The following is a 26,779-nucleotide window of genomic DNA, read 5'->3' as shown; positions in this document are numbered from 1 at the left end:
AAGTGGGCTTTGCAAGAGTTGAAACAAAAGATGATGGTAGTTTGAACCAAAATTGTTGTGGTAGAGATCTAAAGAATCAGCTTGAGTAGATAAATATGTAGGAGGTAAAATGTATTGGACTTGGTGATGGATTGCATGTGGGGGTGAAGGTAGAATGTGGCAATGAAGACACTCCCTGGATTTGGTTCTTTCAACAGATGCAAAGTACATTAGTCCATTCTCATACTGCTATGAAGACATACCTGAGACTGGGTAATTTATGAAGAAAAGAGGATTAATCAACTGGTGGTTCTGCAGGCTGTGCAGGCTTCTGCTTCTGGGGAGGCCTCAGGAAACTTACAATCATGGCAGAAGGCAAAGGGGAAGCAAGCACATCTTCACATGGATGGCAGGAGAGAGAAAGAGAAAGGGGAGGTGTTACAGACTTTCAAACAACCAGATCTCATGAGAACTCTATCATAAGAACAGCAAAGGAGAAGTCTGCCCCCAAGATTCAATCACCTCCCATCAGGCCCCTCCTCCAACACTGGAAATTACAATTCAACATGAGATTTGGGTGGGGACAAAGAGCCAAACCATATTATTCCTCCCCTGGGCCCTGACAAATCTCATCTCCTTCTCACATTTCAAAGCACAATCATACCTTCCCAACAGTCTCCCGAAGTCCATAGTCTCACCTGAGACAAGGCAAGTCCCTTCCACCTATAAGCCTGTCAAATAAAAAACAAGTTAGTTATTTTTAAGATACAGTGGAGGTACAGGAATTGGATAAATGTTGCCATTCCAAAATGGAGTAATTGGCCAAAACACAAAGGGGTTATAGGCCCCACACAAGTCCCAAATCCAGCAGGGCACTCAGGATCTAATGCCAATTTTGTATCATGACTGATAGCACAACTTTGGAAACAACCTATATATCCACCAATAAGGGATTATTGAATAAATTATTGTTCATTCGTATAAAAATTATTTATTTGCTCTTATTTTATTTTGTGGGTATATAGTAGGTGTACAAATTTATGAGGTACATGAGAAGTTTTGATATGGGCATGCAACGTGAAATAAGCCCATTGTGGAGAATGGAGTAGCTATCCCCTTAAGCATTTATCCTTTGAGTTACAAACAATACGATTATACTTTTAAGTAATTTTAAAATGTACAATTAAGTTATTATTAACTATAGTCACCATATCAGGTTGTCAAACACTAGGTCTTATTCATTCTTTGTATTTTTTATTTTTGGTACCTATTAACCATCCCTCACCTCTCTCCCAGCTCCCCACTACCCTTCCCAGCCTCTGGCAACCATCCTTCTACTCTCTGTGTCCATGACTTCAATTGTTTTCATTTTTAGATTCCACAAATAAGTGATAACATGTGATGTTTGTCTTTCTGTGACTGCCTTATTTTACTTAACATAATCCATCCATGTTGTTCCAAATGACTGGGCCTCATTCTTTTTAATGGCTGAATAGTACTGCATTGTGTATATGTTCCACATTTTCTTCACCCATTCATCAGTTGATGGACACTTACATTGCTCCCAAATCGTAGCTATTGTAAAGAGTGCTGCAACAAACATAGGAGTGCAGATATCTCTATGATGTACTGATTTCCTTCCTTTGGGGTATATACCCAGCAATGGGATTGCTGGATCGTATGGTAGCTCAATTTTTAGTTTCTCAGTAGCCTGCAAACTGTTCTCCATAGTGGCTATACTAATTTGCATTCCCACCAACAGTGTACAAGGGTTCCCTTTTCTCTACATCCTTACCAGCATTTGTTATTGCCTGTCTTTTGGATATAAGCCATTTTAACTGGGGTGAGATGCTATCTCATTATAATTTTGATTTGTATTTCTCTGATGATCAGTGATGTTGAGCACCTTTTCATATGCCTGTTTGCCATTTGTAAGTCTTCTTCTGAGAAATGTCTATTCAAATATTTTCCTTATTTTTTGGTTGGGTTATTTGATTTCTTCCTATAGAGTTGTTTGAGCTCCTTAGGTATTCTAGTTATTAATCCCTTGTCAGATAGGTAGTTTGCAGATTTTTTATCCCATTCTATGAGTTATCTCTTCACTTTATTGATTGTTTTTTCTGTGCAGAAGCTTAACTTGATGTGATCCCATTTGTCCATTTTTGCTTTAGTTGCCTGTGCTTGTGGGGTATTGTTCAAGAAATCTTTGCCAAGACCAGTGTCCTGGAGATTTTCCCATTGTTAGTCTTGTAGCAGTTTTATAGTTTGAGGTCTTAGATTTAAGTGTTTAATCCATTTTTATTTCATTTTTGTATATGGCAAGAGATAGGGGTTTAGCTTCATTCTTCTGCATATGGATATCCAGTTTCCCCAACAACATTTATTGAAGAGATTCCCTTTTACCTGGTGTATGTTATTGGCACCTTTGTTAAAAATGAGTTCACTGAGGTATCTGAGTTTGTTTCTGGGTTCTCTAGTCTGTCACATTAGTCTATGTGTCTGCTTTTATGCCAGTAACAGCTCTGTAGTATAATTTGAAGTCAGATAATGTGACTCCTCTGGTTTTGTTCTTTTGGCATAGGATGCCTTTGGTGATTCTGGGTCTTTTGTGATTCCATATAAAATTTTAGGATAGTTTTTCTTTTATTTCTGTGAAAAATGTCATTGCATTGAATCTGTAGATTGCTTTGTGTAGTATGGACAATTTAATAATATTGATTCTTCCATTCCATGAACATGGAATATCCTTTCATGTTTTGTGTCCTTTTCAATTTTTTCCATCAATTTTACAGTTTTCTTTGTAAAGATCTTTCACTTCTTTGGTTAATTCTTAGATATTTAATTTTATGTGTCTACTGTAAATGGGATTACTTTTTTATATCTTTTTCACATTGTTCACTGTTCACATATAAAAATGCTACAGATTTTTGTATGTTAATTTTGTATTCTGCAACTGTACTGAATTTTTTTTATCAGTTCTAATAGGTTTTTATGTGTGGAGTCTTTAAGTATTTACAAATATAATATAATATTTTCTGCAAATAAGGATAATTTGACATTTTTCTTTCCAATTTGGAGGTCCTTTATATCTTTCTCTTGTCTGATCACTCTAGCTGGGACTTCAAGTACTATGTTAAATAACAGTGGTAACGGTGGGCATCTTTGTCATGTTCCAGATCCTAGAGGAAAGTTTCAGTTTCTCCCCATTCAGTATAATACTAGCTGTGGGTCTATAGTATATGGCTTTTATTATTAGGTATGTTCCTTCTATCCTCTGTTTTCTTCGGGTTTTTATCATGAAGGGATGTTGAATTTTTCAAATGCTTTTTTAGCATCTATTGAAATGATCATATGGTTCTAATCCTTCATCCTGTTGATATATCACATTGATTGATTTGTGTATGTCAAATCATCCTTGCATCCCAGGGATGAATCCCACTTGTCATGATGAATGATCTTTCTAATGTATTGTCTAATTCAGTTTCCAAGTATTTTATTGAGAATTTTTGCATTGATATACACCAGAGATATTTGCACGCAGTTTTGTTTTGTTTTTTTTTTAATGTCCTTGTAATGTGTAATACTGGCCTTGTAGAAAGAGTTTGGAGTATTCCCTCCTCCTCTATTTTTTGAAATAATTTGAGTAGGATTAATATTGGTTCTCCAATGTTTGGTAGAATCCATTAGTGAAGCTATCAGGTCCTAGGCTTTTCTTTACTGGGGGGCTTTTTGTTACAGTTTCTATCTCATTACTTGTTATTGGTCTTTTTAGATTTGGGAGTTTTTCCTGGTTCAACATTAGTAGTTAGTATGTATCTAATAATTTTTACATTTCTTCTAGATTTTCCAATTTATTGGTTTATAGTTTCTTATAGTAGCCACTGTAGCAGGATGAGCCACAGACAAAACTCCTCGGACACTGAGTTAAAGAAGGAAGGGGTTTATTTGGCTGGGAGCATCAGCAAGACTCTTGTCTCAAGAGCCAAGCTCCACGAGTGAGCAATTCCTGTCCCTTTTTAGTGCTCACAGTTCTAAGGGGGTGCACATGAGAGGGTCGTGATCGACTGAGTAAGCAGGGGGTACGTGACTGGGGGCTGCATGCACCAGTAATTAGATCAGAACAAAACAGAATGGGGATTTTCACAGTGCTTTTCTATACAATGTCTGTAATCTATAGATAACATAACCGATTAGGTTAGGGGTCGATCTTTAAGTACCAGGCCCAGGGTGTGGCACCAGGCTGTCTGCCTGTGGATTTCATTTCTGCCTTTTAGTTTTTACTTTTTCTTTCTTTGGAGGCAGAAATTGGGCATAAGACAATATGAGGGGTGGTCTCCTCCCTCCACTAAAGACCCTTTAAGTTTCTGCAGAATCAGTCGTAATGTCTCCTTTTTCATTTCTGATTTTACTTATTTGGATCTTTTGTCTTTTTTTCTTAGTATGGCTAAACATTTGTTAATTTTGTGTAACATTTTTCAAAGCCAAATTTTTGTTTCATTGATTTTTCGTATTTGTTTTTCATATCAATTTTATTTATTTCTGCTCTATTCTTTTTTTTTTTTCCTACAAAATTTGGGTTTGGTGCTCTTGCTTCTCTGTTTCTTTAAGATTCATCATTAGATTGTTTATTTGAAGTTTTTCTCTTTTTTGATGTAGGCACTTATAACTATTAACTTCTCTCTTAGTACTGCTTTTGCAGTATCCCATAGGTTTGGGTATGTTGTGTTTCCATTATCATTTGTTTCAAGAAATTTTTTCATTTTCTTCTTAATTTGTTCATTGAACCACTCATCATTCAGGAACATATTGCTTAATTTCCATATATTTGTATAGTTTCCAAAATTCCTTTTGTTATGAATTTCTAGTTTTATTCCATTGTGGTCAGGGAAGATGCTCGAAATTATTTCAATTATTTTTTTATGTTTTAATGCTTGCTATATGAGTTTTTTGTTGTTGTTGTTGTTGTTTTTTGTCTGTTCTTGAGAATGATCCATGTGTTGAGGAAAAGAATATGTATTCTACAGCCATTAGATTAAATGTTCTATAAATATCTAATAGGTCCATTTGGTATATATGTAGGCTTGTTATATGTAGTTTTTTATGGTCTATTCTTGAGAATGAGCCATGTGTTGAGGAAAAGAATATGTATTCTACAGCCATTCGATTAAATGTTCTATAAATATCTAACAGGTCCACTTGGTCTATAGTATAGATTAAGTCTGATGTTTCTTTGTTGATTTTCTGTCTGAAAGATCAGCCCAGTGCTGAAAGTGGGGTGTTGAAGTCTCCAGGTATTATTGTATCAGGGCCTCTCTCTTTAGCTCTAATAACATTTTCTTTATTTATCTGGGTGCTCCCATGTTGGGTGCATGTATATTAAAATTGTTATATTATTTTGCTGAATTGACCCCTTTATCACTGTATAGTCTCTTACAGTTTTTGTCTTGAAATCTATTTTTTCTGATATAAGATACAGCAACTCCTACTACTTTTTTGGTTTCCATTAGTGTGGAATATCTTTTTACATCCCTTAATTTTCAATCTGTGTGTCTTTACAGGTGAAGTGTGTTTTTTACAGCCAGCTGATCAATGGGTCTTGTTTCTTCATCCATTCAGCCAGTCTATGTCTTTTGATTGGAGAGTTAATGTATTTACATTCAATGTTATTGATAAGTAAGGACTTACTCCTGCCATTTTTGTTATTTATTTTCTGGTTGTTTTATGGTCTTGTCTTCCTTCCTTCCTTCTTTCTTTCCTTTTTGTGTTCCTTTAGTGAAGGCAGTTTTCTCTGGTGATATGATTTAGTTTCTTCCTTTTTATTTTTTTGTATATTCATTGTATTTTTTTTTTTTTTTGGTTTGAGTTTACCATTAGGTTTGCAAATAGTATCTTATAACCTATTATTTTAACCTGATGAGAACTTAACTCTCTTTGCATAAACATACAAGCAAAAAGAAAACTAATAAAAAACTTAATGTCTTAATTTATCCCCCCACTTTTTAACTTTTTGTTTCTATCTTATTGTACTATGTCTTGAAAAGTTGTTGTAGCTGTTATTTTTCATTGATTCATTGCTAAGTCTTTCTACTTAGGCTAAGAGTAGTTTACATACCACAGTTACGGTGTTATCTGTGTATTTCTGTGTATTTACTGTTACAAGTGAGTTTTGTACCTTACATGATTATTTATCGTTCATCAATGTCCTTTTCTTTCTGATTGACATATTCTCTTTAGCATTTCTTACAGAATAGGTCTGATCTTGATGAAATACCTCAGTTTTTGTTTGTCTGGGAAAGTCTTTGTTCCTCTGTTTGTTTGTTTGTTTGTTTGTTTTTGAGACAGACTCTCACTCTGTTGCCCAGGCTAGAATGCAGTGGTGTGATCTCAGCTCACTGCAACCTCTGCCTCCCAGGTTCAAGTGATTCTTGTGCCTCAGCCTCTCAAGTAGCTGGGATTACAGCGTGCACCACCACACCCAGCTAATTTTTGTGTTTTCAGTAGAGACAAAATTTTGCCATGTTGGCCAGGCTGGTCTCGAACACCTGGCCTCAAGTGATCCATCTGCCTCAGCCTCCCAAAATGCTGAGATTACAGGCGTGAGCCACCACTCCTGGCCTCTCCTTCATGTTTGAAGGATATTTTTGTCAGATATACTATTCTAGGTTAAAAGATTTTTTTCCTTCAGTTCTATAAATATGTCATGCCACTCTTTCCTAGCCTTTAAGATTTCCACTGAAAAGTCTGCTGGCAGATGTATTGGAACTCTATTGTATGTGATTTGTTTATTTTCTCTTGTTGCTTTTAGAATCTTTTCTTTATTTTTAACCTTTGGGGCTTTGATTATTAAGTACCTTGGGGTAGTCTTTTTGGGTTAAATCTACTTGGTGTTCTAAACCTTCTTGTACTTCGATATTGATATCTTTCTCTATGTTTGGGAAATTCTCTGTTACTATGTCTTTGCATAAACTTTCTATCCCTATCTCTTTTTCTATCTCCTCTTTAAGGCCAATAACTCTTAGATTTGCCCATTCACGGCTTTGTTTTTAGATCCTGTAGGTGTACTTCATTGTTTTTTTTTTTTTCTTTTTTCTGTTGTCTCCTCTCTCCATGTATTTTCAAATAGCCTGTTTCCAAGCTCACTAGTTCTTTCTTCTGCTTCATCAATTCTGCTATTAAAGAAATCTGATGAATTCTTCAGGATGTCAATTGCATTTTTCAGCTCCAGAATTTCTGCTTGATTCTTTTTAATTATTTCAATCTCTCTGTTAAATTTATCTAATATAATTCTGAATTCCTTCTCTGTGTTATCTTGAATTTCTTTATGTTTCCTCAACACAGTTATTTTGAATTCTCTGTCTGGAACTGTTTTTCTAGGATTGGTGCCTGATTTCTTATTTAGTTCATTTGGTGAAGTCATAGTTTCCTGGATAGTGTCGATGCTAGTAGATGTTCTTTGGGCATTGAAGAGTTAGGTATTTAGGTAGTCTTCACTGTGTGGGCTTATTTGTAGCCGTCCTTCTTGGGAAGGCTTTGCAGATATTTGAAAGGACTTGGGTATTGTGATCTAAGCTGAATCTGCTTTAGGGGCACCCCAATCCCTGTAACGCTGCGGTACTTGCAGACTCACAGAGGCACCACCTTGATGGTCTTGGACAGGATCTGGAAAAATTCTCTGGATTACCAAGCAGAGACTTGTCCTTTTCCCTTAATTTCTCCCAAACATATAGGATCTCTCTCCATTCTAAGCCACCTAAAGCTGGGGGATAGAGTGACAAGCACCCCTGTGGCCACTACCACTATGACTGTGCTGGGTGAGACCTAAAGCCAGCACAGCACTGGGTCTCACCCAAGGCCTGCCTGTTGCAACCACTCCATGGCTACTGCCTATGTTCACTGAAGGCCCTGGGACTTTACAACAAGCAGGTGGCAAAGCCAACCAGGCCTGTTTTCTTCCGTTTAGGGCAGTGAGGTCGCCCAGTTCCCAGGTGGGTCCAGAAGTGCCATCTGTCAGTTGGGTACTAGAGTAAAAAACCTTAGAAGTCTACCTGGTGTTCTGTTGTATTGAGGCTGAGCTGGCACTCAAACCACAAAATACAGTTCTTCCTTCCCATTTCCAAAAGCAGAGCAGCCTTACCTCATAGCCACCACCACCTCAGGCCAAGAGGGGTACTGCCAGATTTCTGTCAATGTTCCCTTAAGGCCCAGGGTCTCTTAAGTCAGCTTGTCATGAATGCTGCCTGGCCTGGGACTCACACTTAAAGGCAGTGGGCTCCCCCTCAGACACAAGGCAGGTCCAGAAATGCTATCCAAGAGTCCAGTCCTGGATCTGGGCACCCCAAGAGTACACTTGGTGCTCTGCTCCTCTGTGGCCATGCTGATACCTAAGGTGCAAGACAAAGTCCCCTTTACTTTTCCCTCTGCTTTTCTCAAGCAGAAGGAGTTTTGCCCTGTAGCTACCACACAATAATAAAATAAATGTACATAACCGCTTTAAAAAATTAGAAAACTTTTTAATTACTCATATGAAATATCTCTAAAGCCTGTTGCTAAATAGAAAAGGCAAAGTGCAGAACAGCATATGTAATGTGTAGTCACTTGTGTACAAATAAAAGAAAGAAAAAATACACATAAATGTATACATTTGCTTGATAGGCATGTAAACAATCCCTGGCAGGATACACAAGAATGTGTTAACAACTGGTTGCTGAATCTAAGAGGTAACTTTTCTCTGCTTATTTTTTTTTATACTTTTAACTGTATGATTGTTTTACCTAGATCTTAAAAAATGCAATTTAACTTTAAAAGAAACAAAAGTAATTGCTAGCTAGCTGAACATAAAATTCCAGCAAAATGATGGATGATTTATGTCCAAAAATTGCAGATATGTGAAAAATTATAAATGTCAGTTAAGAAAATTATGTTTCTGAAGCCTTTCTGATTGGTCAGTGGAATTTAATTTTGAACCCTTTTCGTCTCTTTCCTGGATGAGCCTCCTTTGCCTCACCCCCAGCCTCTCCACTGTACACACACAGTTGGTTCTCCATACAGCAACCAATGCGATCCTTTAATAAATGGAAGCCAAATGAGGTTTCTCTTCTGATTTAAAACACTCCTGTGACTCTGCATCTACTCAGAATAAAAATCAAAATCCTTACAATGGATATTTGGTGTTCCCTGAACCTGAAGTACTCTTCTCGCAGATATCTACCTGGTTAACTCCCTTACTTCATTCAGGTCTCTGTGAAAATGCCCTCTCAACAGAGTTACCTTGATACTTAAAATGGCACATTACACCATAGTCTACCCCTTACTTGTCTTTATTTTTTATAGCACTATATAACATATTCATAGGTGTATCACTTATCTGTTAATACTAATATACATATAAATTTATAATTTCTTATCTATGTCCCCATATTAGAACACAAGTTTCAATAGACCTGTATTCCACAACACTTAGAATAATGCCTAGAATATAATACGTGTTCGATAGATATTTGTTGCATTAAAGAATGGATGGACCCTCAGTGTTACGTTCCTCCTTTTAGAATGTTTTTTTCCCTCTGCTATATATATATATACACACACACACACACACACACACACAAACCTACATATATATATACACATGCCATATACATGCCATATGTACACATATACATGCCGTATACCTATATATGTTATTCACTTTTGTTATCCTCTACACAAGATTATAAGCTCCTAGAAGTCACAAACCATGTCTTCTGAAACACCTATTACATGATACATAATAAAACATTGCTAAATTGAGTTGAATTAAAACAATTCACAGTGATGATACCATATATGTATGACTTTTGTTATGACTACTGTTGGTGAGTAGAACTTTTAGACAATATCACACAGAATCAGAAAGTGGAAACCCACTAGCATTTGCTGATTATATTAAAATATTTCAGATTTTATCAGTGAATCAAAGTTATAGATATTATTATTTTTGTTTTGCCTCCAGCAGACCAATCTCTTATATGTGAGGAAGGTTGACCCAATTAATTTTGAATGAAAACTTCTAGTTTAATCTGGAACTTCAGTATAGAAACAACCTTAGCATGACTCAGATGAGCTAAGTGACTACTAAAGATGTGTTTTCATTATTTTCTCTTAGTTATATTGTGTTTTGAGGGTATCTGTTATTAGTCTTCACATTTACATATTCTACTTAATTTTTAATTATAAGATGTCTTCTAGGTTTAGTAATTGGTTTAGGGTTTTGGAGAATGAATTTTACAAAAACCTGTTTTGTGAAACAGGTTTTCAAATGAGTAATGATAAGTAAATAACATATTAAACATCTATAAAATATTATTAATGCTATTCTTCAACCAATTCTCAGAGTATTGAACTTTCAAAGTTACTTTGCCACTTTCATCTACTTTAAGGATACTGTTTGTCAAACAAAAGGAGACACAATGCAAATTCTAATTTTAGATTTATTTTGTATTATTTATGTAAATTTCCTTAATGTGGAAATCAAAGTAAGTGTAATACCTTCTGGACTGATTAAAAATTAATGTGTGGAAGCCTGGGAGCCTAATTTAAAAGACCATCAGAAGGCTTGAATCAGTTAGCTATAGAGTCACAGCTTTAATGCATAAACTTGAATTATATTGCATTACTTATCATTGAGTAACAAAAATTGCCCTTATGAAGCACACAATGGCAGTCTGTTTTCCCGCTGAAAGATAGCAACACTCTCAAACACATTAGCAACTTGGGATATAACTGTGAAAACACTATAAACTCTGAAATATCCTCCTTTATATGTCAAGGTAGCTGAGAATTATCAACTAAGATTTCCCAGTTTAATATAAGATGTGAAATTAATTTGAGAGAGATGGGTGATTTCTATTTTTAAATACTTTTGGGAAAATCATAAAATAAATAATTCAAAAATAGTAAGTAGTTATTAACAAATTATAATATTATAATATTTTGTGTCATATTATAAAATAAAAGATGGCCAGGCATGGTGTTGCACACCTGAAATCTCAGCAATTTGGGAGGGCAAGGCAGTAGGATCACTTGAGACCAGGAGTTTAAGGCCAGCCTGAGCAATATACCAAGACGTCACCTCTCCAAAAAATTTTTAAAAACTAGCCAGGAATGGTGGCATGTACCTGTAGTCCCAGCTACTTGGGAGGCTAAAGCAGGAGGACAGTGTGAGCCCAGGAGTTTGAGGTTGCAGCAAGCTATGATGGCCCCTCTGCACTGCAAGCTGGGTGACAGAGTGAGACCCTGTCTCTAAATAAATAAATAAGCAAATGAAAAATAAAAGATATTATCCATGTGTTTTATTAAATCTCTAAAGTTCAGAACTTCTAAAAGATGAGGTCCCTATATACATAATTCTTTGAGAAAATTAGATATTTTTACAAATTATAATGGTTCCCGTTATTTCATATTTAAAATTATGTTAGTAGACAGAGAACTCATTTTCTCACTCTGGTATAACAAAGAATATAGTTTATCAAGTGCATTATTCATGAAGTTTGTGATTTGCCTCCTCTTATGATTTGAGAGAGTGGCTAAAGGCATGCTTTGCCAGGTTTCATTTACTTCATGTGGCCTCCCTTAAACTCTAGTGCATATACTAAGAGTTTACATATACATTTATCATTAAATTGACTCAGATATTGATACCAATCCAGAAGGTGAAGTAAATATACCTTTTAGAAATTCTAAAATTGTTATATAATTTAAGTGGAGAGTTAAGCAGTCTTGCTTTCTTAAGCAAGATCTTTCTTGATGAATTCTTAAATAAATTGTGATGATGTTAAATTGTGACATTAAATAAAAATCATTTTATTACTCATTACCTATGTTGAAAAATTCATATAAACCTACTTCCATTAGGTTGGTGAGAGAAACATCTTTTTCAAACTAAAATCTCTAAAATGTACAGTATTCATTCATAGAATTAAGGAACTACTCATCTAAGATTAACTTTACCTTGGTAAATATATAATAAACTTATTTATAAAAGAAGATAATTTTAAATTATGGCCTGATTTGAAATACAGGAGAGAACTAGAGGAGAGAGAGAGCGCAGAACTGAACAAATGAAAAGATTTGTGTTCAGATCACAGTTGATACAGCCAAGCTTAAATAATTGTCTCTCTCATGCCCTGTGCTACTCACCCCTAAACTAGTAACATAGAGTGTCAGTGAATATCCAGGGGAAGAAATGTAGATTGCTGGGAATCATCTAAAATTAATAATCTGCCTTCCAGTAATTGAACTATAAAACTTGGAAAATGAGATAAAATTTTGTTCACTTGAAACTCCATTATAAGAAATCATTTTATTTATTTTTTAAAAGCATTTTTTTTTTACTATATTCCAGCTGATTTTTAACTCAAACTGCAGCATCTTTCTAATTCATCATGTAAATTCTGTCATAGTTATTTGGTCCATTTAACTTCTGTATATTTCTGTGTGTAAGTAATTCCACCAGTGAATCATGGGCAAGAAACATGAGCATCAAGACTCTTAGCTGACAAATAAGCACATTTGAAAAATTAATTTCAAGCCCTCTAAAGATCTTAGCATTTTAAGAAATGAATTTTGCCTACATTGAAAAGTTTTGATAATGTGATTGAACATACATGTGTGTGTGTGTGTTTGTGTATGTAATGCTCATATATTCAAATAGTGGTATTTTAAAGCCGCTGTAACGCAAGAACTGTAATTCTATCTTATAATGTTTGAGAGAATCTAAATTGGGCCCAAAGAGAATTAGCAGTCTGGAGTACATATCATTTTCTTCTTAGAAAGCAACCACTTTCACTTTAGTAACGTAGAAATATTTAGAGTTGATGGGGGTTTTTACATGTATATTATAAAGTCAGTAAATATAGAATGTCATAGGTACGACTCTGGCCTGGCACAACCCAGAACATACTACTAATGTTGAAATATATGTGAATAGTGCCCTGCAGAGTTATGTAATGTGATGGCCCTAGACAGGCCATAGCAACTGGTAGTGTTTCACTAGATACAAATTAGCAATTAGCAAAGACATTGTCTTTTTGAGCTAAAAGGCTCGTAATAGTTATAATTTTGTCTGGACTTTGTTTTCAAGAGATCCCAATAGATGAGAATTGAATGAAGTGAATATCAAAGCCCATAGTATGTCATTACTGATATTGCAGGCCTTACAATTGCAAACATCAGCAGAAAATCTTACTAGCAATCTTTGGATAAGTAAGCCTTTCTCTTGGGTATAGCTTATACTTCCTGTATTGTACCTTTGTCTCTGAGAGTGTGTGATCTTATGAATGCAACAAGTATATGCCAAAAGCATTGTAATAGTAAAACCAGTTTTATCTTGAAACAATGATTTAAGTAATTAGTTAACTATTACTCAGTAAACTTTAGTTTCTTAGTATGTTTATAGCATTTTAAGCATCTTGCTTTTGTCTCAAATAATTATTAAAGATTCAATATAAATAACTTAATTAATTTAATGTAGGATTGTAGTTTAGAGCAGAGGATAAAATTTGTGATGTAAGAGCAGCATCTTATATCATAATCATTTTCTATACAAAATGCCTACAAATAGAATATTTGATTTTTTTTTTTTTTGAGACGGAGTCTCGCTCTGTGGCCCAGGCTGGAGTGCAGTGGCGCGATCTCGGCTCACTGCAAGCTCCGCCTCCCGGGTTCACGCCATTCTCCTGCCGCAGCCTCCCGAGTAGCTGGGACTACAGGCGCCCACAACCGCGCCCGGCTAATTTTTTTTTTTGTATTTTTAGTAGAGACGGGGTTTCACCGTGGTCTCGATCTCCTGACCTTGTGATCCGCCCGCCTCGGCCTCCCAAAGTGCTGGGATTACAGGCGTGAGCCACCGCGCCCGGCAGAATATTTGATTTTTAATCGAAAACACTATGATATGTTTCTGTGGTACAGGGAACCATCATTTTCAAGGTAGTACAACGTAGCAACCTTTCCCTGTTGTTCCCTTTATATATCTATTCTAGTGAAACTGAAAAGTGTACGTGCCCAGGAAACACTGTATAATACACAGGACTCAGTGCCCTGGCACATGTTGTTCCCTTTGCCCATAATACCTTCATCTCCATTCTGCCACTCCAGAGCCCTGCCCTTGCAGCAGAACTCAGCTCTGATACCCTCTTTTCATGGAGCTTCCTTGATTTCTTCAGTCTGAAGAGATTTACCTCTCCCCTGACTCTCATATTCTTTGTTTCTTGGTACCTCCCATTTTACAATTCTGCCTTCTGCTTTGGATTGTAGTTATTTGTATGCTTGTCTTTTCTTCCAACCACGATTCTGGCAAGTAGGGGTCTTTGTTTTTAATCTTTTACAATACCTAGACCATGGCAGGTACTAAATAATTTTTTGCAGAATAAATCATCAGGTTTCCCCTTTGTTAGTTTAGCCTGTTTTATGGTAGTTCATCTGACATATGTTTTATTTGGCATTTTAGTATATTGGGTTTTCCTGATAATTAGCTGACCTCTGCTATTTCCCTTATAACCCTGCTTAACACATTGAAATCTAAGGTCTCAGGAAAAAAACAGATGCCAGTAGTTTTAATTATGCACTTTCTTTAATTAAGGGAACAGTTCTAATTACTTTTTAAAATGCAAAAAAAAAGGTTGGTTCTATTGGTAAATAGATAGGCAAGTACTTTCTCCAGGGCCATTTTCTTTCCCCAGTCACTTTGTGAGTTTGTCCTTGGACTGTATTTTCCATACAAAGTGAGCACAGTTTAATGTCCTCATTCAAGTTCCTAGCCATCTCTCTGAAGTCCAAATTAGAAATAAGGTAAAAATCAGGCTGGGCGCGGTGGCTCTCACTTGTAATCTCAGCACTTTGGGAGGCCGAAGTGGGAGGATCAAGAGGTCAGGAGATAGAGACCAGCCTGGCCAACAGGGTGAAACCCCGTCTCACAAAAAATTAGCTGGACATGTTGGCACACGCCTGTAGTCCTAGCTACTCAGGAGGCTGAAGCAGGGGAATCACTTGAACCTGGGGAGGAGAGGTTGTAGTGAGGCCAAGATTGTGCCACCGCACTCCAGCCTGGTGACAGAGCGAGGCTCTGTCTCAAAAAAAAAAAAAAAAAGAAAAGAAATAAATAAGATAAAAATCAGAAATGAGAACACAGTGAATTTTAGAAGTTTTTGGGTTACATTTTTGTTTTTGAAGCATTAAGTCATCTCATTCTTTATCTTTTTTGTTTGGACCAATGGGTTTCTAAGAAATGTAAAGGATTTGAGAAAGTGAAGAGATTTAGCAACAAAAGTTATTAATGGAAGAAAACATTCCAAGTTGTCATTTCCTATGAAAGCTATTCTTCTATCAGTGGGTGGTCAGGTAATTACCAGAGTGGCCTTCAGAGGAGAACCTATATGCTGATGAATTCTTATGTGAAGGTCAGCGTAGTGGTTTGGGCGACTCTTTCTAATTCTGGCAATTCTTGTGAAGAGGTTTCTTTGTTCACCGCCAGTTAGGGGCACAGCAGCACTTTAGGAGGGGAAGCAGAATGCAAGCCATTAGTGCTAGACAAGCATGTGTCTGCTAATTACTCATTGGGTGTAAAATAAGTCAGCTTGGCCCACCTAGTCTCTTAGGAGTGACACAAGAGCCATTGCTGATGGGCTTGACGTGTGTTGCCTAGTTCATTGGTTTTGTGGCACCTGTCCTTGTTTCTTTCACTCCTCAAGTAAGAAGGCTCCTAGATAATGAAGTCAGGTTAATCTTTTGCTACTTAACAGTGTCTCAGTTTCACTTGAAGATTTGCCCAGCATTTAGAAGCTGTTGACACTGCCTCAGACACAGTACTAGGGATAGCAAAGTGCCACTACTAAGAATACCACAGGAGAATGGGAAAGATGCCAAATATAAGGAAGTGGCACTTGCCATTCTGTCTTTATTTCACAGTCTTCCACTCCATTTTTCCCAAACAATAGTCAATAGAAGCTAAAAAGCCTTGTTGCACTTTTCTCCCTGGCTCTGAACTCAAAGCAGAAGTGGATCATGGCTATGGAGAGTTTTTTCCATCTTGGCCAGTGAAGTGTCACTTAGCTGGATCCTTATCCCAAGTGTTAATTGACGCTGTTAACTTTTGACACGGATGCCAAGAAATAGTAATGAGGAAATGACACTCTGTTTATCTTGCACTTGGAGGTTTTATTTAGAGAACCATATGTTTCTTTAGCCTAAGGGCACTAAAGTAACGCTGCACTATTTAGTGTACTGCGAAAGATGAGTTTTTAGCAGGTCTCCTGATACCTTGTAGAAATTGTTATATATTTAAAAAGAGGAACTTTTTGTTGTTGTTGTTTGTTTGAGACGAAGTCTCACTCTGTTGCCCAGGTCAGAGTGCAATGGCACAGTCAGGGCTCACTACAGCCTCGACTTTCCAGGCTCAAGCGATCCATCTGCCTCCTCCCCACAAGAAGCTGGGACTACAGGCATGTGCCACCATGTTCAGCTAATTTTTTTGAATTTTGGTAGAAACAAGGTCTCGAGATGTTGCCCAAGCTGGTCTCAAACTCCTAAGCTCAAGCTGTACTCCTTCCTGGGCCTCCCAAAGTGCTGGAGTTTCAGGCACTGCACCTGGCCTAAAAGTGGAACTTTCCTTACTCAACAGAAGGATCAGACCTGGTGTTTAATATTAGCATATTTGTCATGAATTAAGTATGTATTTCCTACTCATAGAAATTTCTATAGAATTGAGTTATAATCCTTCTCTGAGTAATTAAAAGCAGCATGGTATCTTTGTGTATATTTTTACTTCTAATAAAATTATAACGTTAACTTAGTGCAGGTAGGTATATGTATAATGTGGCTATATAATTAAATAGGGATATGCATGTAAGCATTTTATATCTACCATGGCTTCTCCACCCACCTGTGTGACTTTTTATAAGTTATTTAACTTCTCTATGCCCAGTTTCCCATTTGTAAAGTGCTGGCCAGTAATGCCTATTTCATAGGATATTATAAGGATTAAATGAGTTAGAATATGTAATGCATTTAGAATTGTGCCTGAAACAATAAGCTCAGTAATATTAATCATTATTATTATATTACATTATCAATTTTTAATTTTTATTTGCCTATTTTCTTAATGTATAACTACCAAACTATATTAGTTGGATTCAAACATTCTTGGTTGGTAATAAAGGCCCTAAAATAATGTTACACTTTTCTCCCCCTGTGGGACTTTTTTCCAGCTTGACAGAGAACAACATAAGAAGTCCTTGAGCAAACCAAGCAAGAGCAATGTAAAGTCAATGAAAATCTAAAAAGATATGTATGAAAAGATATTCAGGAAGTTAGGGACTATGTATAGTCAGCACAAGGCTATAGACTTTGGGTGATCTGGGTTATATGCTAGGGAAATCACTAAAATGCCCAAAACCTACCCTTAGAGTACACTACTAGCAAAGCAATGTTTTTTCCCCAACCTCCTGCCACCCTACAAGAAATAACACAGCAGAATCAAGGTACACTGAAAAACAGACTGTGGCATGAATCTACCACCAAGCTTCCATTTAAATGGGAGAGCAAATATATGGATATGATGATTAACTCACTGCATGACCCTTAACACTTGTGATTGTATCATCTATAATATTTGGCATGAACAAATTCATCATCATCATTTATGAGCTTAGGATAAAGTAAACTTATCACCCACCAAGATCTGGAAGTAATGCTGGCATTGAAATGGTGCTCACCATCACCAGTTCTGCTGAACTAGCTATGGCTGGATGTCTGAAGATAGCAAAGCAACATGTCCTGGTGAAACAAGCAGGAAAGTCAGAAGAAACACTCCAACAACACACAATAATCAACCTTAGATGGCTTAGTCTAATCATGGCATGTTAGAAGAGTGCTTTGTCTCTGGTAGTTAGTAGTGAAATGGTTCCACTTAAGCAAAGGGCAGAAGGAGGACTGATAATAACCAAGTCTTCAAGAAATCAATGATATTATTATAACAGGGACTTTATTATAGTCATACTCTCCACCAATGATTTGACCAGAAGAATCATATATTCTCTCTGCTGCCTTCCTTTCTGCGTCATCTCTTTTCTCTCATATTCAGTCCAACAAACATGTAATAAATAGCTGTTGCAGAAGTCTTCCCCATTTGGAATTTGTGTGTATCATCAGGCCTCTACTTGAGAATCTCACCTCAGTGGTGACCTCCTCTACATAACTACACATCTAGTTTCCTTGACTCATGTTGATGATGTTCCACCAAGAGGCCCACGTAAGCACCTCTCCAGCCATGGCCCTCGCTGTTCCAGCACTCTAGTGTCAGTCCTTGCCTTAGGCCTGCATCTTCCAACTAGAAATGTACTCTTCTCTACTAGTATATATGGACCCCTTTCCTCAAATCTCAAATCAAAAGTTACCCATTTTAGGAAGTCTTCATGAATACCGCTCCTCTCTGGTCCATTGTTTTGTTGTCCTGTATCGCCCATAGCATGCATCTTTTGCTGTTTTAGCTCACCCTTGTATATGGATAGCTCTCCATTGTACTTGTTACCTCAGGTATGTGTGAAACCTCATTGGACCCTAAGGACAGAGACCGATTCTGTCCACTATCACTTCCAACTACCTACCTACACACACACTTATCACCTGTATTCTGCTTGTTGAGGAGAATGAGTGGATAGGTTCATTTAATCCTCTTCAAACACATACAAGTATATAAAGAAAACTGATGTCTTTTAAAGTCGTTATTTCTTTAGAAATCCTCTAACAAAAGTTCATCTTGCTTTGCATAAGATTTATCATCCATTTCACTTTTATAACTAAGCTAATATACCATTTATGTTTAGTTTTGTTTCTTTTCACTAAATACATGTTTATATTTTTTCAGAGTCTTTTCAAAATTCAATTCAAGTGAATATACTTAGATTCTTTTGTTAACATATATATTAATACTAGATACCAATAAGAGAAAAGCCTTAGTGTTTAGGCAGAGGAGAATTTTCCAAATGTCAGTAAGTTGATTAAATGTTTTCAAGGCTTGTTGTAATTTGTTTTTGTGTTTTGTCTTGCTCTTTCTTTTTCCTTTTGATCTAGTACTGAAGTTACCGTTCTACATATGCTTTGTGTATAAATTAATTTAGCACTAACTACTTAGACTTCAGAATCACATCTGAGATCAGAAACAAGGGTTTGTTACTACCTCCTTTGTGGCTTATATTATCCGTTCTTGTAACTGGAGTCATCAAAATGATACATGAAGTGCATGTAGATCTTACCAAAAAATTCAGTGTCATTTTCACTCAGTAGCACCTATTAACAAGTTTCGTCACACCAGTTGGCCTCAGAGCAGAGCCCAGAAGAAAGCAGACACGTGGCAAACAGGATTTTAGTTGAAGGGAAATGACTGTGAAAGGTCATACCCACAGGCATGGGTAGGACACTCAAAGCCGCTGCTGCCAGCCAATGTTTGAAAAGTACCCCCAGTGGGCAATGGTGGGAGGGCACTGAAGACAAGGCTCACTTTCGTCACAGTTTTGCCCTAATCCTTTTGTCCACTCATGTAATGTCTGTTTTTTTAAAGATGCAGGTCCTTTGTATTGTATAGGAGGTTTCGATATGCTATACCCTCTTAGGAACTGGTCTACCATTTCATGAAGTGCCAAAAACATAGTCAGGTACTGAGTTGTAAACGTCTGTGGTGCCTATGATCGAATGTATTTTTTTCCTGCATGATCATCCACTGTGGTGTTTGTAATTAGCAAAAAATGAGCCTGATTTGTTCTCCTTTGTAGAGCCAGGCCGAGGCCCACTACAAAGGAAGTAAACATGCCAAGAAGGTCAAAGCACTAGAGGCAACGAAAAATAAACCCAAAATGGTTTCTTCCAAGGACAGCGCAAAGGCTAATCCCAGCTGCTCCATCACTCCAATCACAGGCAACAACTCTGACAAATCAGGTCAATGACACTTTTTGTTCTTTACATTCTTTGTGTTTCTCCTGTTCACCTGCCCTGACCCCATTTTCCTGCCCTCAGTTGTTGCATGTTACTCTCCATGATTTGTTTTTGTGATATTAATATGTTTTCTTCACGGGAAGGATTATATGTTTGCACGGAACTTAAGCATTTGATACGTTTCCATTCCATGTTATTAAATATATACGTTTAAATATATATGTGTATATGTAAATATATATATGTATATATGCATGAAAATGAGTAGAAACTACTTGATCACAATGTGTTTAGACTAAAATCAGGAAATAGATCTAAAATACCTAGTTTATTACTTCTTTCTATTTATTTTATGTTTGTTTTTTACTATAGACTTTTTTAGTGAAGGACTCCTTAAACTTGTTTACTGATAGATACTTTTATGTTCTCTTACCTCAGTAAAAAGGAATTGAGGAGCCAAAGGGGGGAACTTTCTGAGAGAGTGGCATTACTAAATGAATCTGGAAATGTGCTTAGTAATAAAAGATGATGCTTTTTGAAGATCTTCCAAGTTCCCCTCAAAGTTACAAATGGACTTACATATTTTAAGGGAATGATTTCCAACGTATGAACTGATTAACAGAAGACCTTCATATATAAATGGAAATGGGTTACTAGGTGAAATGCCTCTGAAGAAGAGACTATATTTCATAGTCCCAGTGAATCGGTAGAATCTCTGAGTAGGTTCTTTCAGTGGAAAGAGAAAAAAAATCATTTTTGTAGCATGGATACCATGAAACTGAATGTTTAATAGGCTTCCACACTCTCACATCTGCCCCTCTGCGCCCATGACGGATATGTCATCTTGTTTCAGTGACTCTTTGAAGAACAGTCTCTGTTAAAGGAGACTAAGAGAATATGTCCCTTTCTCTTATGTTTGATGCTGTCTTTAGGGGCCTCCCTTTTGTGGGAAACATTTCTGATTCTCTTCTACTTCTCAAATCATGGGAGAATGTTAGAAGGAGACTTTAGACTGCTTTCCCATGACTTTTGGAGAAGATCCATTACTGTAAAAGGAAGATTCAGAAAACCTGTTCAAACAAAGAGACTATGGAAAAGGGGACCGTTATTGATTAGGCCCTGTAGATGCTGGCTCCAAAAGCCCTTTAGCCTAGAAGGATTGGCTAAGCTAAATTTGTTAATAAAGACTTTTTGTTCTTTGTACAATAGGATCACTAAATCATGTTAACTGATGAACAGATATAGTCATAAATGCCAGATTATTACAGAGCACATCTCCCTCTCCAGAGAACAAAGCCTTCTTACATATATTATGTAATTAGTCTTTAATCAATATCTATCAGGTATAATATCAAATATTATCTCTATTTTTCAAAATTGCAAACTGTGGTGAGATACACAATGTGGCAGTTATTTACTGGAGGCTACCCAGTGTTTGGAAGAGCAGGAGTCTGCTGACTTCTTGCCTGGTTTCGTTTAATGCAGGATATCACCGCCTCTATGGAACAATACTCTGCAAAAGTTTTGTTACCTAAATTATGCTCTTTACGTTCCAGCAAAACATATAAGTAAAATGATAAAACAATGGAGGTTAGTGTCACTTTCAGCTACTAGAACAGTTGGTAGGTACCATACATGTTACAACGTTGCTACTGAGTGAGCTCAGTATTCCACTTAAGTTATATTATTATTTGAAAATTGGGTTGGCTCTAGGGATAACAGTAAAAGTAATGAGCAGAAAATAGTGTCAAAATCAGAAATAGAGATGGAACAATCAGAGAAGAATCCATTTTTTAAAAAAGCAGATAATTAAAGGGAGAAGGAAAAGTGTGGAAGAAGAGAAAAGAAAATAGGGGAAAAAAGTCAAAGATGAGGAGATAAAACCAAGGAAAGAGCAGTACAGAAATAGAATATCCAAATAAAGGGGGCTGGATTATAGTTACAGCATGCCTTATACCTACGAAATGCCCAATTTCAATGAGTATATTTTGAAGTAAAGTTTAAGGATTCAAGGCTTTCATTCCAATACTCAAATGTTAGCCGGTGCTCAGTAAAACGAAGACACTTTTTAGCAGTTGTGTTTGCCTACAGAGCATTTGGAAAACACCAGGATAAAGCATACCAGTGGTGTGAACAAGGAACGAGAATTAAGATCTAAAACCCAGGAGAGAGGAAGACAAATCTTAACCACAGCATCTCTTCTTCAGTACATATGTGGTGGTCTTTCTTCCTGCATTCTCTGCTTCCTCTGCCACTCTTTTACCCACCTCTTAGTACCTATAGTCTAACAGTATTGATGTCACCCACTTTGTGACTGTCCAGATTTGGACTAGAAGTAATAGAAACCACCTGTATTTAGAGGTTATCTCATTTTTCATGTTTCCTTACTCAAAATCTGTATAAATTATTTGGTAACTCATTTGCTGGGCCATTACTTTTTGTTTCTCTGTGTTTGGTATAAGTATTAATACTAACAAAAAGTATTTGTTCTATTATACTTATAAAAGCTACACCAAAGTCATTGAAAGATGGCACTTAAAAAAAAAGGAGTGCATTTGCTAAATAGATGCATGTTCTTTTGTCACTGTCAACCATATGTCAGCTTCTAAGTAAGAATTCCCACATGAGTTTTATAGAATTTTCAAGTTGGAAAATTAGAAGCTTTGCCCAGATGGGAAATCTGGTCCAAACGATATAATACCTAATGTATTGTTAACTGCCTGTTTCTAAATCCTTGAAAAGCTCCCACAGCTTTATCAGAGTCATAGATTTTTGTTGATATCTGGCTTTCATTTCATTTAAAATCCTGTTTTAAAAAAACACAAGACACAAAAATCAGTGCTTCACAAAAGGTCTAGGTACAATGTAAGGAGAAAGAGGGTGGGAAGAGGAATAATGACTGTGATAATTGACTGAAATGTTTTATTTCAGACAATGTTGCTTTAAGGAGTCAGACAAAAATTAGAGTAAAAGTCACAGTGAAAATTCATGACTGACTTGCAGATCTCATGAGACTGAAATTCCCCAGCACTGGTCTTTTTCTTCTGAATGAAGAGTTCCTGCCAAGTGGGCTTAAGTAGTATCTGTGATTCTCAGATATTTAAATGAAAAGTGAAAATGTTACTCACTTGATGTCTCAGCTGCCAGATTTCAACTATGCAGGCACTCACAACATTCATAGACTTGACTAATTCCATTTCCATTCTCATGTTTTAGCATCAATAGCTTAGCAGCAGAGTTTTGTTTACATTTTGAAAGAGAGGGAATAGCCAGGAGTTAACGGAGGGAGCTTCTGGGAGAGCAGCATTCTGGGAACATCCTTTAAGGCAAGGTGTGATTTCAGGGTATCCAACAAGAAACTTGGGATCCACAGATGATTTTTTTTTTTTTTTTTTGAGACCAGAGTCTCGCTCTGTTGCCCAGGCTGGAGTGTAGTGGTGTCATCTCGGCTCACTGCAACCTCTACCTCCCATGTTAAAGCAATTCTCATGCCTCAGCCTCCAAGGAGCTAGGATTACAGGCACCCACCACTATGCCTGGCTAATTTTTGTATTTTTAGTAGAGATAGGGTTTCACCATCTTGACCAGGCTGATCTTCAACTCCAACCTCAAGTGATCCACCTGCCTTGATCTCCTGAAGTGCTGGGATTACAGGTGTGTGCCACTGTGCCCAGCTGGTGAACTCTTTCTGCTCCTTGAGAGCACACATTATTTATTCTAAGAGGTGGTCTAAAAGGCTTCCAAGAGCTAGGGAAGCCCTCTTACCTGCTATTTTGGCACTTGGCACAACCATTTTTCTCTTTTATGTTACTTTTGGAGACGTAATTTGGTTCATGTTATATCCAGATCTGTATGAATGCAAAGAGATTTGTTATAATGGAGCTATTGTGTATAAAAATTTCGGGATATCATGGCAAGCTTTCTTTTTTTTCTCTCAGTCAGTAAACAAAATGGGTTTAAACTATAATAGCATGGATTGCATTTATTTTAAGAAGTTCTAACTACATGATTCAAAAAATTAGATATATTTTATTAAAGCTATTCTTCTCAGTTATGTAAGAATAGCTGTCCATTCACTTTTTGGAAGTTGAGGTAGAGTTACATGTAAAATCCAAATAAATGGCTTTATCATCTCCCAGGATCTGTCCCAACTTTTAATGATGCATCAGAGGAAGTTGGAAACATAATGGGAGGGAGGAAAAATGTGCTTTGGGAGAATTGGGGTCAAAACACAGCAAGCATTAGGCAGCTTCAGGAAGATGGCTAGAATATATTGGCCAGACACTCTACCCAAATTTCCCCCTGGAGTACAAGTGTCATAATGCCATATGACAATACACTTCCCTGTCATAATATGCCCAATACATCAAATTGAAGGCTCTCTGTGACAGCATTTAACAACTCATACCAGGTTAAAAAAATACGGAGCCTCCAAAAAAATCCTGCTTCTTAAAAATAATAAAATATTATGATAGTCAACCTAATAGTCCACGTGTCTGGGCTTTAGCATTGGATTTTTTTTAAAAATTAGTTAGATATCAATATGAAGAAATGACATTTCTCGTTTAAAGTACATAAAGCTACTTAGAACTAAACAGCCTTTAATCAGTTGCTGTCTAAACAGATGAATGCATATGGAATGATTTGAAATGCTATAGATGTATTTATAAATGCAATTAAGAACAAAGATAATTGAGCCAGCATCTTCTGTTGAAATATAACAATAGAAACACCTTAAATTTGTTCAGCTTACAAGACGTAGTTACACATATGTTTTCACTTCACTCTCTTAACCCTTTGATAGATAGGGCTGAAATTAGCATCCATTGTTTATTCATTCATGCAATAAACTTGATATCCATTTATTCACTCAACAAATGTTGATTATCTATACTAAATAGCATAGTACATATGGGTGCAACAGTGAATAGAAGGACATTTGTTGCCCTCAAAAACTTTCAACCTAGTGTTTTTTGTTGTCATTGTTGGATATTACGGATTTAAAGAGAAATAATATATAGTCATCACCTTCAAGCTGCTCCCAAAACTACGGTAACAATGAAGAACCTGGGTTATGGGAAGGTTAGGTGGTTTATGTCAGGTCGCACAACTCAAATCCCAATGGAGTCAGGATGGAAACTCGAGGTTTCTTTTTTCATGCTTGTTTCATTATTCCAATTACTTCTAAACTTCTGTGACATGGAGGAGTAAATGCAAGTATTCCAACAGGCAAAGGAAGAAACCACTAACCATTTTCTAAAGAATTGATGAGTAGGACCATATATGACTTTTAAATTGCTTGCTGTTTTGGTATAAGCTGTGGCAGTGAAGGGACCATCAAGGCTTTGTTTCATTGATAATCCTTAATTTCTATGCAGGATATTATCTGTAGTGTTTCGGTGTAGTAGAACAAAAGTTTTAGAAGTTACAAATCTCTTCAAGAACAAATTTGAATAAAAGCACTCATTTTAGGTAAATGGCAAATGATAAATGTTCTCAAAGCTTCTGCTTGACAGTTAGACTTTACATGTCTAAAGCCAAATGTACTCCCTGAAATAGAGGCTAACACTGAGACAGGGCATTGCAGCATGGTAGAAGGCTTGCCCTGCCTCCAAAAGGGTACTCTTGAGTTCTCTTGAACATGCTCCACATTTTCAATAGCATTTTGAATCATTTTACCCAAAATATTTCCCCTGAGGGCAGGGAGATAGTTTTATTTATCCCACACCCATGCCCTACGGAGACTGTGAGGTAATGGTGTTAGAAAAGACATGAGAAGGAGAGAAAGAGGATAAGACACCTTGAAACAGCTCATTTTAGTTTTCAGCATGTTGTGCTTTTGCATGGTGGCAGTTCTTCAGGTGTAAACCCAGAGTCGTTATCAATGAGTAGCTCATTATGATTTGCCTTGAAAGCAGCAGTTTAGCTTTTTGTGGTCACCCTGTTGCCATATGAAAGTGCATTTTCAATTTTGTCAAAGGTTTTTCTGCCATAGATACAAATGGAGACCCTCGCCTCATCAGGTTTATGGGTTCCCCTGTGTACTTCATAGTTTTTATGTGTTGTTACAAATGGGGCCAAGTTTTCCAACTGACAACTTCTCATTTCTGTTGACTGCCACAGGACTCCATCAATTAGCCTGCAAGGTCTTCTTAGCTGCCTCCTCACCCTTATCTGTCTCTAGTAACAGGACCTTGTGATGTTGAATGGAAGAAAAATAGTTTTCTGCTTTGGCAGCATCCGTCATTTATAAACAAGCACCCTCATAAATTTGGCATACATCTATCCAAATCTGAGAGGCCAAAATTTCACATCCTTCATGAAATAATAGATTAACAATATTTATAACATCTTAAGTCTGAAGTTCTGGGGTACAATCATGTAGAACATAAATGAATCCCATCTGTCTAAAGAGAACAGACCATTAAACTAAGGCTCATATTTTCATGAAATATACATATATCATTATGACTTTCAAAGTCAGCTTTAAAAAAATACAACTGCCTCCATCTTTACCCATGCACCTTGAATTTGACAATAGCATCCCTCCAGGTAAGGCTGAAGATTCTTAGTACTTAAATGTTTGTCATCCTCTGGGAACTAACTTCTGAAACTTTACAGCATTTTATATTGCTTTCCAGTAATGCTGAACATTTACTGTTAGTTTCTCCACTTTTGAAAGCAATTTTTAGTGTTGCTCTAAGAAAAGTGAACCAAAAGTTGAGGCTGATTTGTGATTTACTGAGTGTCTGTTAACTTAGGATTTACTGAGGATATATTATAAACCACTCCAAAGAGGAAAGCCTTAGATTTCTCCTTGTTAAAGCTTATATCACTA

The 26,779-nt window shown here is 36.6% G+C and overlaps 1 protein-coding gene across 27 annotated transcripts in view; it reads left to right on the top strand.

Annotated features, from left to right (window-relative positions):
* ZNF385B (zinc finger protein 385B) overlaps positions 1–26,779 on the top strand; it is a 423,448-nt gene that overhangs the window by 363,698 nt on the left and 32,971 nt on the right. For all 27 annotated transcript variants that reach the window (XR_012421291.1, XR_012421290.1, XM_045367331.2 and 24 more), the window contains one exon: positions 19,782–19,944. Coding sequence is in view for 25 of the 27 variants with exons in the window: in XM_045367331.2 (XP_045223266.1) it covers positions 19,782–19,944 (163 nt within the window). In the remaining 2 variants the exon portion in view is untranslated. The remainder of the gene's footprint in view (positions 1–19,781; positions 19,945–26,779) is intronic.

This window comes from Macaca fascicularis, chromosome 12 (genome assembly GCF_037993035.2).
Source record: "Macaca fascicularis isolate 582-1 chromosome 12, T2T-MFA8v1.1".
Taxonomy (NCBI): domain Eukaryota; kingdom Metazoa; phylum Chordata; class Mammalia; order Primates; family Cercopithecidae; genus Macaca; species Macaca fascicularis.
This window is presented reverse-complemented; position numbering and strand designations above follow the sequence as displayed.